Below are 11,671 nucleotides of genomic sequence, written 5' to 3' on the forward strand. Positions count from 1 at the left end.
CAATATCCTAAAATTTCAGAACGATCCAACGGTCGGATCTTTGCCAATCACGAAAATTAGGTGGCGTCACTAATTAGTTTTACAAATTTAGAAGTTCAATTCCAGAAAATCCGTACGTCATATGCCCGATCCGTAAGTTCCAACAGTCCTCAAATATTACGTACTATAACACATTAAAGTTTGGTGACAATCCAACGGTCGGATCATCGATTCATATAATGATCAAGTGGTGTACCATAATGAAAATGGGTTCAAACAATCAAATCACATCAAGGGGATATCAAATATGAAATCAGGACATCTAATTTAGCTTAAAAAAATCATCGGTCCATGGGCCATTCGCCACTGCAGGTGGCGGTTTCCAGCAAACGGAAACCCAATTTTCCGACTAACTCTAAAAGTTACCAAATTTTACAGAAATGTAGAACTCATCAAGGGGAAGAACTTTCATACTTGGGCCAAATTCCAATTCGGTCCGAAAACACCTGAAATCGCCTCGATCCGCCGGAAACCCTTGAAATGTGTACACTTTGATTCATCTTCTTCGGTGCTCCACCGCCCCCAAACTTGTTTGGGGTTTGTTCCTAGGCCTAAAAGGAGTTGATTGTTGGTGGTTTTCTATGGTGATTCATGTAGGAAAAGCAGATCGCCGTCGTGCACCCACAGAGCTAGTCGGCGTGTTCTAGAGGAAACCGAGGCCCAATTCTTTCAATTTCTAGGTGAAAATGGAAGCGAAGAGATCAATGATGCGTTCTCAAGTGTTGCCCCGTCACAATTCACCTGAAAATGATATGAGAAGGCATCGGATTGCATGTCGGAAGTTGGGTCGAGTCGCCGTTCGGATAGGGGGGCCGAGGTTCCATTCTTCTCTCTTCCTTCCTTTCCCTCATTTTTTCTCATCCTGATTGCCCTGTTTCCCTCTCATTTCTCTCCTTTCTCTCATTTTCTTCCCATCATCGCCACACATATGACACCAAAAATTAGTGCAACAAATATGGAGCCTTCCAAATTTATGATCAAATGACCATTTTGCCCTTAACTTTGTTCGTTTATAACTCTTTTGTTATAACTCCAAATTACATTTCGTTTGCGCCCACGCGTTCGTATCAACGAGTACTATCCAAATATAAATAAAGTGACAAAACATATAGGAATTAAATACGTCCTCAAAAAATCCATTTAATTCATTAAGGGCGTTTTCATCCTTTTACTTATTAAAAAAAATTATACGCCACAAATATAAAGGCATCAAAACTAAGAATACAAAATACGTAAGTTTAAATAGTGAAATTCGGGGCCGAGATTTCACAGTTGATGTCATTATCACTACTACCACCATTGCCACCACAACCTCTACCATCTTTGTCATCATCACCATCGCAACCTCTCAATCAATGTTGTTGATACTGTTCCTTTCTAGCATTGTTACCACAACAACCTTCTGCCTCGACTACCATCACCATCATTCCTACTACCAGTCTACCATTACCCTTTTCCCACTCAACTATTGTCACCATCCAATGGGTGTGTCCCCATCACTACTACAACCAACCTAACCACCATTGCTTCTAGCACAACTTTTGCCATAAGCACCATCTCACCAGCACTGCCATTATTCTTATACATTACAAAGATATTACTATCAAACACAAAATTATTGGCTTTTGACATTATCTATAGCGTAATGCTTGGGAGACCAAATTAAAAAAAAAAAAAAATTGTAAACCAAATGATGTGGATGTGATAATTGGAATATAACTCAAGTGTTGATTAACGTGCTAATTTTCTATTTGTGACACATCATTCGATTTGCAAATTCGATCTCCCTAACATTACCCTTATCTATATGTATCTGAATACTATACACGTTTCAATATTTTTTTTCAAAAAAAGATCATTATAAAATTCAACTAACATATACATTATCTAAACATAAAAATGCAAAAGGGAATTGTTATTAGTACTCCAAAAATCTCATTCTACACCCCAAATTTTCTATATTGGGAAAGAAAAATATACTTGTGAGGAATGTAGAATAAGATTTTTAGAGTACCAATAACACTTCCCAAAAGTATTACAAAAATTCTTTTAAACACACAAACTCAGACGCCAATAACTCCTCTTTTCTTCCTCCTCGCAACTTTTTCACCTTGTTTTTCCTCCATCTTCCTTCGTCTAGGACCAATCATCATGGCTGCCATTATCATACTTTTAAGTAAAAAAATTGAATTCTCTTCAAGATGAACAAACTCAAACGCTTGGCAGCCTCCTTGCTCTGCTCGACCTTTCCATCTCTGATCCTGATTTCGCGGTTGATGGCCTCAGATTTATTTCGTAAACTAGAGGTCGTCATGAGCCTCTGGAACTTGTCGAGCCTTAGCAGAGTTGACTCAGTCAGCTCGCGAGAATCGGGGGTCAACTCCATCGTACCATCTAGCTCAGTAGCTATGTGGTACAGTGTTCAACGAGCCTTAGCAGAGTGCTCATGCACCGGCTTTAAGCGTGCAGATATGTTGTTTGTTAAAATGTCTCAGTGAAATTCAAAGCAAATTATATATGTTTTCTTTGTTTTTAAGATTTGAAAACAGTTGCTTAAGTTCCGTACCAAGCAAGTTTATTTTAGTATAATAATTGTATATGAAAACTTGTCCATCATCTCGACTTCTTGCAAGTGTGGTGTAACCTTCTTTTTGCTTTTATTTTTGTTTCATTTGTATACTGCTATGTTTTTCTTCGATCACGAGCTAAGGTATGACCCATTGTTTCATTTGTTTCATTTTTTTAATTTCATCTGCTTTGAAAGAAAAAAAATGATTCCTTTCTCGTATCCTTAAATTTTTGTTTGGATTCATATATATTCAACAGATAGAAGAAGCAGACAAATTGGTAAGCTGAAGGTGCCATGGCGATAAAGATAATCGCCGCAATTATTCCTACAATAATTAACTAAACAATTAGACCACTTGGACACCAAGTGAGTTATGTCATTTTCTACAAAAGCAACCTTAAAGATCTAAGGAGTACATTGAAGAATTTTGATGCTGTCAAACAAAGGATGAACGATGCGGTTGAAGAAGTCGAAGGAAAAGTTAATCAAAAAGTGGAAGCTGATGTCCGGAACTGGCAGACAGAAGCGGATGTGATCTCTCGAGAGGCAGAAGCATTATTGGATAATGAAGGCTGTGCAAAGACAAAGTGTCTCTATGTATGTCCTAACCTGATATCCTATCATCAGCTCAGCAGAAAATCAACTAAATTGGTCAGAAAGATTGAAGAACATGAAAATAAAAAAGAGTTTGCCAGTATCTCTTACAATGCTGCTGGGGAAGACATATCTGCCATAGCCTCCGACGAGTACATTGCCTTTGAATCAAGGACTTCAATGGTGAAGGATATCATTACGCAATTGAAAAAACCTGATATCAACAAGATTGGTGTGTACGGATTAGGGGGCGTTGGGAAGACAACACTTGCCAAAGAGGTTTACAGAGAAGCTATGGAAGAGAAGTTATTTGATGATGTGGTTATAATTCTAAACGTAAAAGAAAAAAAAGACAATGAAACAATTCAAAAAGCAATTACCAAAAAGTTGAGGATGGATGATGATGAATCTGTGGATATGGGAACAAGGGCGAATCTCCTACGGGCCAGGATAAAAGAGGGGAAGGCTCTTGTCATTTTAGACGATGTTTTGGAAAGAATTGACTTTGTGGCCGTGGGACTCGTCGGTGTGCCGAACTGTAAGTTATTGTTGACATCTAGAGATAGACAAGTTTTATTCCATGATATGCGTACACAAAAAAATTTTGAAATTGGATTTTTAAAAGAAAACGAAAGTTGGAGTTTGTTTGAGAAGATGGCGGGTAATGTCGTTAAAGACAACCGTATACTAAAAGAAGCAACCCAGCTAGCAAAGAAATGTGGAGGTTTGCCGGTTTTGGTTGTTGCAGTTGCAAGTGCTTTAAGGGAAAGTAGTTTGGAGGAATGGAAAGATGCGTTGAGAAGTTTCAAAAGATTTGACAGGAAAGAAATGAATGAAAAAGCATTCTTGACTCTAAAGTGGAGTTACGAACAATTGGAGGATCAAGAGCTTAAGCAGTTGTTCTTGCTTTGCGGGAGTTGCAGCAATTATCTCAGTGACTTGCTAAAGTATAGTATGGGTTTGGGTTTGATAAAAAATGTTGAGACAATGGAAGATGCACGGAATTCATTGAATAGAATGGTTAAAAAACTAAAAAATTATTGCCTATTGCTGGACAGTTATGAGGATGACTCTGTTACAATGCATGAGCTTGTACGAGATGTTGCTGTCCGGATTGCATCTGATGATCAAAGGGCCTTTTCAAGAGCATATGGAGATGAGGTGAAAGAATGGCCAACTGAGGATTTATTTAAAAGTTACACTGCCATCTCCTTGAGGGTTTGCAAGATCCCCAGGCTTCCTGAAGTACCTTGGGAATGCCCAGAATTAAAATTGTTGGTCTTTGTGAATGATGATATTGGCAACTCCCAGGAAATCCCAAGCAAATTTTTTGAAGGGATGAAAGAACTCAAAGGGTTGGATGTAACTGCATTCAGTATTCAGTCATTACCTCCATCTCTTCAATCCCTAAAGCATCTCCAGACATTGTGTTTAGATCAATGTGAGTTGGAAGACATAACTCTTGTTGGACGGCTAACAAACTTGAAAATTCTTAGCCTGATATACTCCAAGGTTAAAGAGTTGCCCAAAGAAATAGGGCAATTGACTAAGCTACAATTATTGGATTTGACATGTTGCTCTGAACTTGTTCTGATCTCACCTGATGTTATATCAAGCTTGACAAGACTAGAAGAGTTGAGGATGGGAATAAAAAGCTTCAAGCAATGGGAGGGTGATGGTTCCACTAGTGGAGGAAGTAATGCTACTGTTTCAGGGCTGAAGCACTTGGTTGAACTAACCGCATTAGAGATACATGTTCCAGATGCTAACCTTCTTCCAGCCAACTTGTTCTCCGACAAGTTAGAAAGATACAGCATACTTATCGGTGATTGTTGGGCATCCTGACATCCATCCAACCTCCTCGAACATGCTAAAACTCAAGATTACAAGGAGAAATCAGTTCGACCGAGGTATGCAGTTGTTGGTAAAGAAATGTGTGCAATTGTACTTGGATGGGATGGAGATTGTGAATATTATTTCCTATCTATTGGACAGTGAAGCTGTTAATCAACTGAAGCATTTCCATGTCCAAAACAACAACAAAGTTAAATATGTCATTAACTCCGTCAGCTGGAGTTATTCTCATAATGCCTTCTCCAACCTGGAATCTCTAGCTCTTGAAGACCTTGTGAGTTTGGAAAGTGTATGTTATGGGCAACTCATAGGCGAGCCTTTCCCAAAGTTAAAATCTTTGAGACTCCGGAATCTACCAAAGCTTATTGGTTTCTCTTCCAAAGGCAAGCAATTAACGATTGCTACAGAAGCCGACGAAATCGTTACGGTGGATGAAGTTGGTGGACCATCGAGACTGTTCAATAATGGGGAGGTACTTTCTTAGTTATTTTTTCTAGCAAAATGGTTGCATGTTTCTTTCTCCAAATAGCTTTCTTCTTCGAATTTCGACATATAATTCTTCTTTTTTTTCTTTCAATAAGAAAAAAAGATATAAATGCTTAAGATTTATTTTTTTTTTCCAATAAGCAAAAACCATTTAAATGATATATTATGTTATTAGGTTATGATAGTAAAAAAAATTCCAAAATTGGTCGTCCCCTATTGTTTGAAGGAGCAATTAAATTCAAGGGCGAGGCTTTTGGGTTTGATTTATGGATTTAAAGTGTGAAGGAGATGCAATTGATATTGCTGCTGTTGTGTTTGGGGAAGAGAGAGAGAGAGAGGAGGAGGATGAGCGGCTTCTTTTTCTTACTTGAGTTTGTGGATGGGTGTTAAGTAATGAGACATGCTATAAAAAGGTCACACTTATTTTGTGTGCATAAAATTTGAACTTGCTTTCACAACAATATGTTTTGGTATCAATTAAAATAATTTAAATTTTGATTAAATTGACATAATTTTGGCCCTATATTTCTTCTTGTTCTTTGCTAGTTAATGAAATGACAAAGACATACAGCTGTCTAGTAGCCTAGTTGCTTACTTTTTTAATATATGACCTTTAATTTCTATCTAAATATTTTGAGCACGTATGGCTAACAGCAATGTAAACTGTAATTTCCTAAAATAACATAAATTTTGTTCTGTACTATGCAGGCTACGATGCCCAACTTAACAACCCTGATTGTGCATCAATGTGATAGTTTAAGATTCTTGTTTTCGAGTTCCATGGCTAAATCTCTCAGGCAACTAAAACATCTCAAGATATCCAAATGTCAGGCACTACAAGCAGTATATGACACATCATCTACCACTCAATTGAATGGTTTTGAGTGCCCAAATCTACATTCAGTTGAGATAGACTTGTGTGACAGTTTGAAAAATGTCTTTCCCTCTTCAATGGCCAAAGAGCTTAAGCAGCTAAGCAAGTTGAATGTTGAGAATTGTGGTTTAATGGAGGAAATTGTCGCGAATGACGAAGGACCACAAGCGATGTACAAGGAGTTTAGGTTCCCTAAAGTAACCTATATGATGTTTAATAATCTACCCCAACTTCGGAGTTTTTATCCAGCATTACATGTTTCTAATTGGCCATCACTCAACGTATTAAATTTCACGAAATGTGGTGGTGTGGAGATTTTTGCTGCCGAATTTTCAACATATCAAGACAAACTTGAGTTGGGCCACTCGACACCAATGAAACAGCCTTTCTTTTTAATTGAGAAGGTAACCATACTTGTACACAATTCTTTTGATATTCAAAATTTTATGTGATTTTACGTACTAGTTAAAGTGTTAAACATACACCATCAACTAAATACATTTATTAACTTTTTAATATTAAAATTATTATGTGGTGTCCAGTTTTTCAAAATATTTTAAAGCATGCCGTTACCGTTGATAATATTTCAGGGCAAGTCATTTCTCGACTTGGAATACTTGACGTTGGACGCGAACACGGAGATTTGGTATGAACTGTATGGTCCACTCCTGGGGGAGTGGTTGAGGAAACTCAAATCAATTGAGTTTGCTACGTCACATCCCAAATCAGATGTTTTCTTTGAAAATTTACAGAACATGGAGAACTTCGTGTGCTCTCTGCTCCTTGGAAAGAATTAATTGTCCACGACCACCAAGGAAGTAGTAGAGGGGAAATACATGAAGTTGAGACCCTCCCATATGTAAAGCTTTTGTGGCTCATCGATATGCCAGAGTTGATACATCTAGGAAAGGAAAACTTCCAACCAGGGGACCCTGTTTTTCCAAACTTGGAAGTTCTATGCGTGCACAAATGTGGCAGATTAGAGAATCTAGCTTCAACTTTGATATCCTTTCAGAATCTAACCATTTTGAATATATGGAGTTGTCACGGACTGCGATACTTAATACCTTATTCTGTCGCTAAGAATTTGCAGCAACTCAAGAAGTTGGAAGTTGAGTCCTGCCAAAGAATGGTAGAAATAGTAGCGAGCAACGGAGATGATCCAGAAAATGAGATTACTTTCAGTTGCTTGCAACATCTTGAACTTTCTGATCTACCAAGTCTGCAAGGCTTTTGCACGGGAAATTGCATTTTCAAGGTCCCACATTTAGAAACTTTTATTGTCAAGGACTGCCACCTGACCAAGTTAACGATTTCTCCTGATGGGTTACTCCAAAGTGATCCAAGACTAGAAATAGCAAAAGAAACTGATGATGAGGAGAATGATCGTGATCAAACCGTAAGTTCTTCATTCACTAATTAAGCATCTGTTAATTTCACTCTCCAATTTTCAGCTTTTTCTGAACCTTGAACCGTCAAATTTAATAGTCTGATTTATTCATCTTATTCATAGTTGTTCAGTCAGATTTCATATTGAACAGTTTGTGTTTATATGTAATCGTCAATGAAATACATATTTCTACAGGAGCAGCGGATGATTGTGGATTCAAATGTAGATGTTACATTTGCATGACTCTCTGCCAAAAAGGAATCCTCAATTTTCGCGGTGTGTTAAGGTTTTCCAATTGTGTGCGATAGCGTGTTTGTGTGTTATTTTCCTCTTCCTTTTAAAGGAAGAAATTTCAGCTTGGAAAGCAGACTGGAAGGCACTCTGATCTGTTGGACCACACTACGCATTCCCCACAAATCACATTGGTGTGCTCATATTTTTAGATGGAGACCACTATTTGTCATATTCCAAGAACAAGATGAGCACCACTCTAATCATCAGCGACCGCTTATCGGATTTAAGCTTTCAAGCTTCCGCCTTGTGTGATTTCTGTTGGCCATATTATGTTTATGTATGATTGCTTGGACCCTTTTGGCTTTGGGGTTATTGAGGATGCACGCTATCTTGGCTTTGGCGTTATTGTGGTTGCTACTTTCAGTATACTTATTTCCAATATTTCTTGTTTACTTGCTCAAACTATTCTCTATTCCCCCCTCAATGGTCTGTGCCCAGCCTTGCTTCCGTGGCCGATCGCATCTTGTTTGATATTAGCCCGCAAGCTGCGGCCTCAATGGAAAGCTATCCCAGAAACTTGTGTGCAATTTGGGAAGTCATGTATGCTTGTATTGACTTGTGTGTTTCGTCATAAGGGTGTGTTTTGTATTTGGAGCTTTGTTCGCTACATTTTCGGTTTTGGTGTTTGGGAAATAATGCTTGTGTGATTTCTGAATTGGTTTTTGGGATGCACCTCAATTTCCATATTTTCTTCACACTCTCTACTAGGGTTGGGCAAACGGGTCCTGGGCCCGCGGGTAGGGGCGGGTATAGGCGGGTCGGGGCGGGTACGGGGCAGGTCCTGTTTTTAAATAGGGGAAACGGGGCGGGGCGGGCCTAGGTAATGGCATTCTAGGGTCGGGCCGGTTCCAGATTTATAGAAAAACGGGGCCCCGAACCGGCCCGTTTGTAATTGAAATGGACGGCCCAGATTGAAAATAAACATACCTTCCAATCATGACCGTTGGTTTTACCCTAATTGATTCAGTGAGATGTGAGAGTCTTTGCAGTCTCTCGATCGACCTTGACCTCTCTGTCTCTGACCTCGACCTCTCCGTCTCTGAACTTTGAACTCTGAAGTCCGTCTTTGATGTGAGAGTCTTTCTTCTTGATTGTTCTCCTCGACCTCTCCGTCTCTGAAGTCCGACCTCACCTCGACCTCGACCTCTCCGTCTTTACTCTCTCTCGACCTCGATCTCGATCTTCTTCTTGATTGTTCTCCTCGACATCTCATCCTAGACCCAGGCACCCACACAACCCATCTTCCGATTCTTGTTCACTCTTTCCCGACGACATCACCGCCGTCGCGATCAGGTGAATTCTTTAACCTCTTTTTTTTTTTTTTTTTTTTAATAGGTTCTTTAACCTCTGATCTGATGTATGTAATCTGTTCTGTGCTCAATATATTGGGATGTTCATGTTTGTTCTTGCTAATTTGGTGGATTTTTTTTATTTTTTAGCTTGTTTTCACATCCAAATGTTGAGTAGAAGTCCTTGTATTTCACATATATTCTGAAGAATCTGAAGTATTTCCAAGCATATTGATTTGCAATCCGGAGACATCCATTCTATTTCTGTTCATTTTTAAAATTTTTAATTTATTTTCATTGCCATATTTGTTAAAGGTTTCAAATTAGGATCTGAGAAGCATACTGATACAACAGAGGTTTCAAATTATTTTCATTGTCATATTTGTTCACTCTGTTTAATTGTGCTGCGGCTGCTGCCTGCCTGTCCAATTTTACCTTGTACTTTTTGTTTAAGGGTGGAATTCTCGGGGCATTAGACTTAATGTGTAGATTATTTGCTATCAATCAGAAAGCATTTTGGTAAAATGTCATGAATGGTGAGTGCATGCATGTTGCTGCATGTTACTGGCCTGCACACAATTGGTTATTTGGATGGTTATTTTTCTTCTCTCTTGGCATATAATTATGTTCCATGTCATGAACTCCAAATTGATTTTTTTTTTTTAATCAATTATGCAATTTAGTAACTCAGCGCAATTGTTCCTGCACGGGAAAAGCAAACAATTGTAAGATCTGCAATAAGTAAGGTACCAGAATGATTGGAGATATCAGAATGATTGGATAAATGTGGATGGGAAACCAGAATATTATTTTCATCTTTGAAGTGTTTGTTTCTCATTTATACTGTCATGACTCATGTCATTTTCTTCTGGTGCAGTTCCGCGCAGCTATTCAGTTGCAGTTTGATTTCCATTGAGCAATTTACAATCTTGGAACCGTATTGGTTAGTTTGTTACTTATCTTAATAATTTTAGGATAATGTGATACTCCATTCATAATTTAAATGGACTCTCAGTTTCCTCTATAGTGGATAACAAGAAACCACTGGTTCTCTTATCTAATAATCCCCCGTAACTTGAATTACCAAACCTTGGTCTTTTTCTTACTTGCAGTACGGATTGGCTGAGGACACACTAAGAACTGGGGGATCTGGACACCCCAAAGAAGTTTCACCTAATGAGTTGTATGGTCAATCGGCTATCTACATTGCAGCTGCTCATGCTTTGAAACCAAATTACAATGTAAGGTTCCCATAGTTTTCTTTCTCAACCAATTTGATTTGATATTTATATGGAGAAAAGGATATCCCTTCAGTGAGAGAGACTTAATTTTCCTAATTCTTTCAGTGGTCATACCTTGATGTCTGCTTAATCTCGTTGGTTGAGAGATTATATTTTTGGTTTGCTGACATGATAATTTCTAATCTTCACAGCTTCCTTTACCATATCTTAAAGTTGGATATCTTACTGATCGTGATCGTGATCTGACTTTACCACCTGACTTTACCACCTGGTGCTGGTGAATCTGTAGTTCTGTACAATTTTTTTTTTCTTTCAAACAACCAAAAAAAAAAAAAGGGACCCGTGGACCCTGCCCGAACCGGCCCGTTTCAACCGGGCCAGGTAATGTCCGGTTCTTATATTAAAAAATGTAATCCCCGGCCCGGCCCGCCCCGTTCCCTTTGAACTTAGGTCCGGTCCGGTCCCTTCAAAATTGGGCCCGGCCCGGCCCGTGCCCAGCCCTACTCTCTACTAAACTTAATGAAATACTCATTTTATTTCTTCCCATGTTTTGCCTCTTTTTTTTCTTTTTTTCTTTCTTGTATTTTGCTTCTCTGATACGCAAAAAATATCATTTCCAACCATCTTCTTAAGAGCATCTCATATACATTGAGCTTCTAACTAGAATTTAAAGAGGACTAGTAGTTACTGTGGCTTTAGCCTGTGCATTGCCGCAAGAATGTCAAATGAATTCTAAATATTGTTTGTGTTAAAATAATGGACTAAACCAGAAATATGCATAAAAGCTCACTGAATATTCAATTCGATGCAAATAGATTCATTTCAAATAAGAACCGACCCAAAAATGCACTTAAAAGCTCATTGAATTACCAAATTTGACTAATTTGGGCAATTAGAAAAATCAATTATTTTGGTTATAAATATTCAATTTTATTCATTTTAAATAAGAACCAAACCAAAAATGCTACACAAAAAGTCACTAAATAACAAAATTTCAACAATTTGAGCAATTGGTTGGATCCTCAAAATAAATCAAAGAGC

At 38.2% G+C, this 11,671-nt stretch overlaps 1 protein-coding gene and 1 long non-coding RNA gene across 2 annotated transcripts; both read left to right on the forward strand.

Annotated features, from left to right (window-relative positions):
* The first annotated feature begins 2,887 nt into the window (after positions 1–2,887).
* Positions 2,888–8,639, forward strand: LOC103956824 (disease resistance protein At4g27190). Its single transcript, XM_048566437.1, is given in 6 exon segments — positions 2,888–5,037; positions 5,039–5,528; positions 6,251–6,820; positions 7,007–7,175; positions 7,178–7,815; positions 8,539–8,639. Coding segments are annotated over 6 exon segments (4,035 nt in total). The 5' UTR covers positions 2,888–2,902; the 3' UTR covers positions 8,572–8,639.
* A 1,431-nt stretch (positions 8,640–10,070) lies between these two features.
* On the forward strand, positions 10,071–10,687 carry LOC125469283. Its single transcript, XR_007251630.1, has 3 exons — positions 10,071–10,135; positions 10,267–10,332; positions 10,502–10,687. It is a non-coding gene; the product is annotated as an uncharacterized LOC125469283 (long non-coding RNA).
* Positions 10,688–11,671: the final 984 nt, after the last annotated feature.

This window comes from the organism of the source record quoted next, unplaced genomic scaffold, assembly GCF_019419815.1.
Source record: "Pyrus x bretschneideri cultivar Hongxiangsu unplaced genomic scaffold, Pyrus_bretschneideri_v1 Contig41, whole genome shotgun sequence".
Taxonomy (NCBI): Eukaryota; Viridiplantae; Streptophyta; class Magnoliopsida; order Rosales; family Rosaceae; genus Pyrus; species Pyrus x bretschneideri.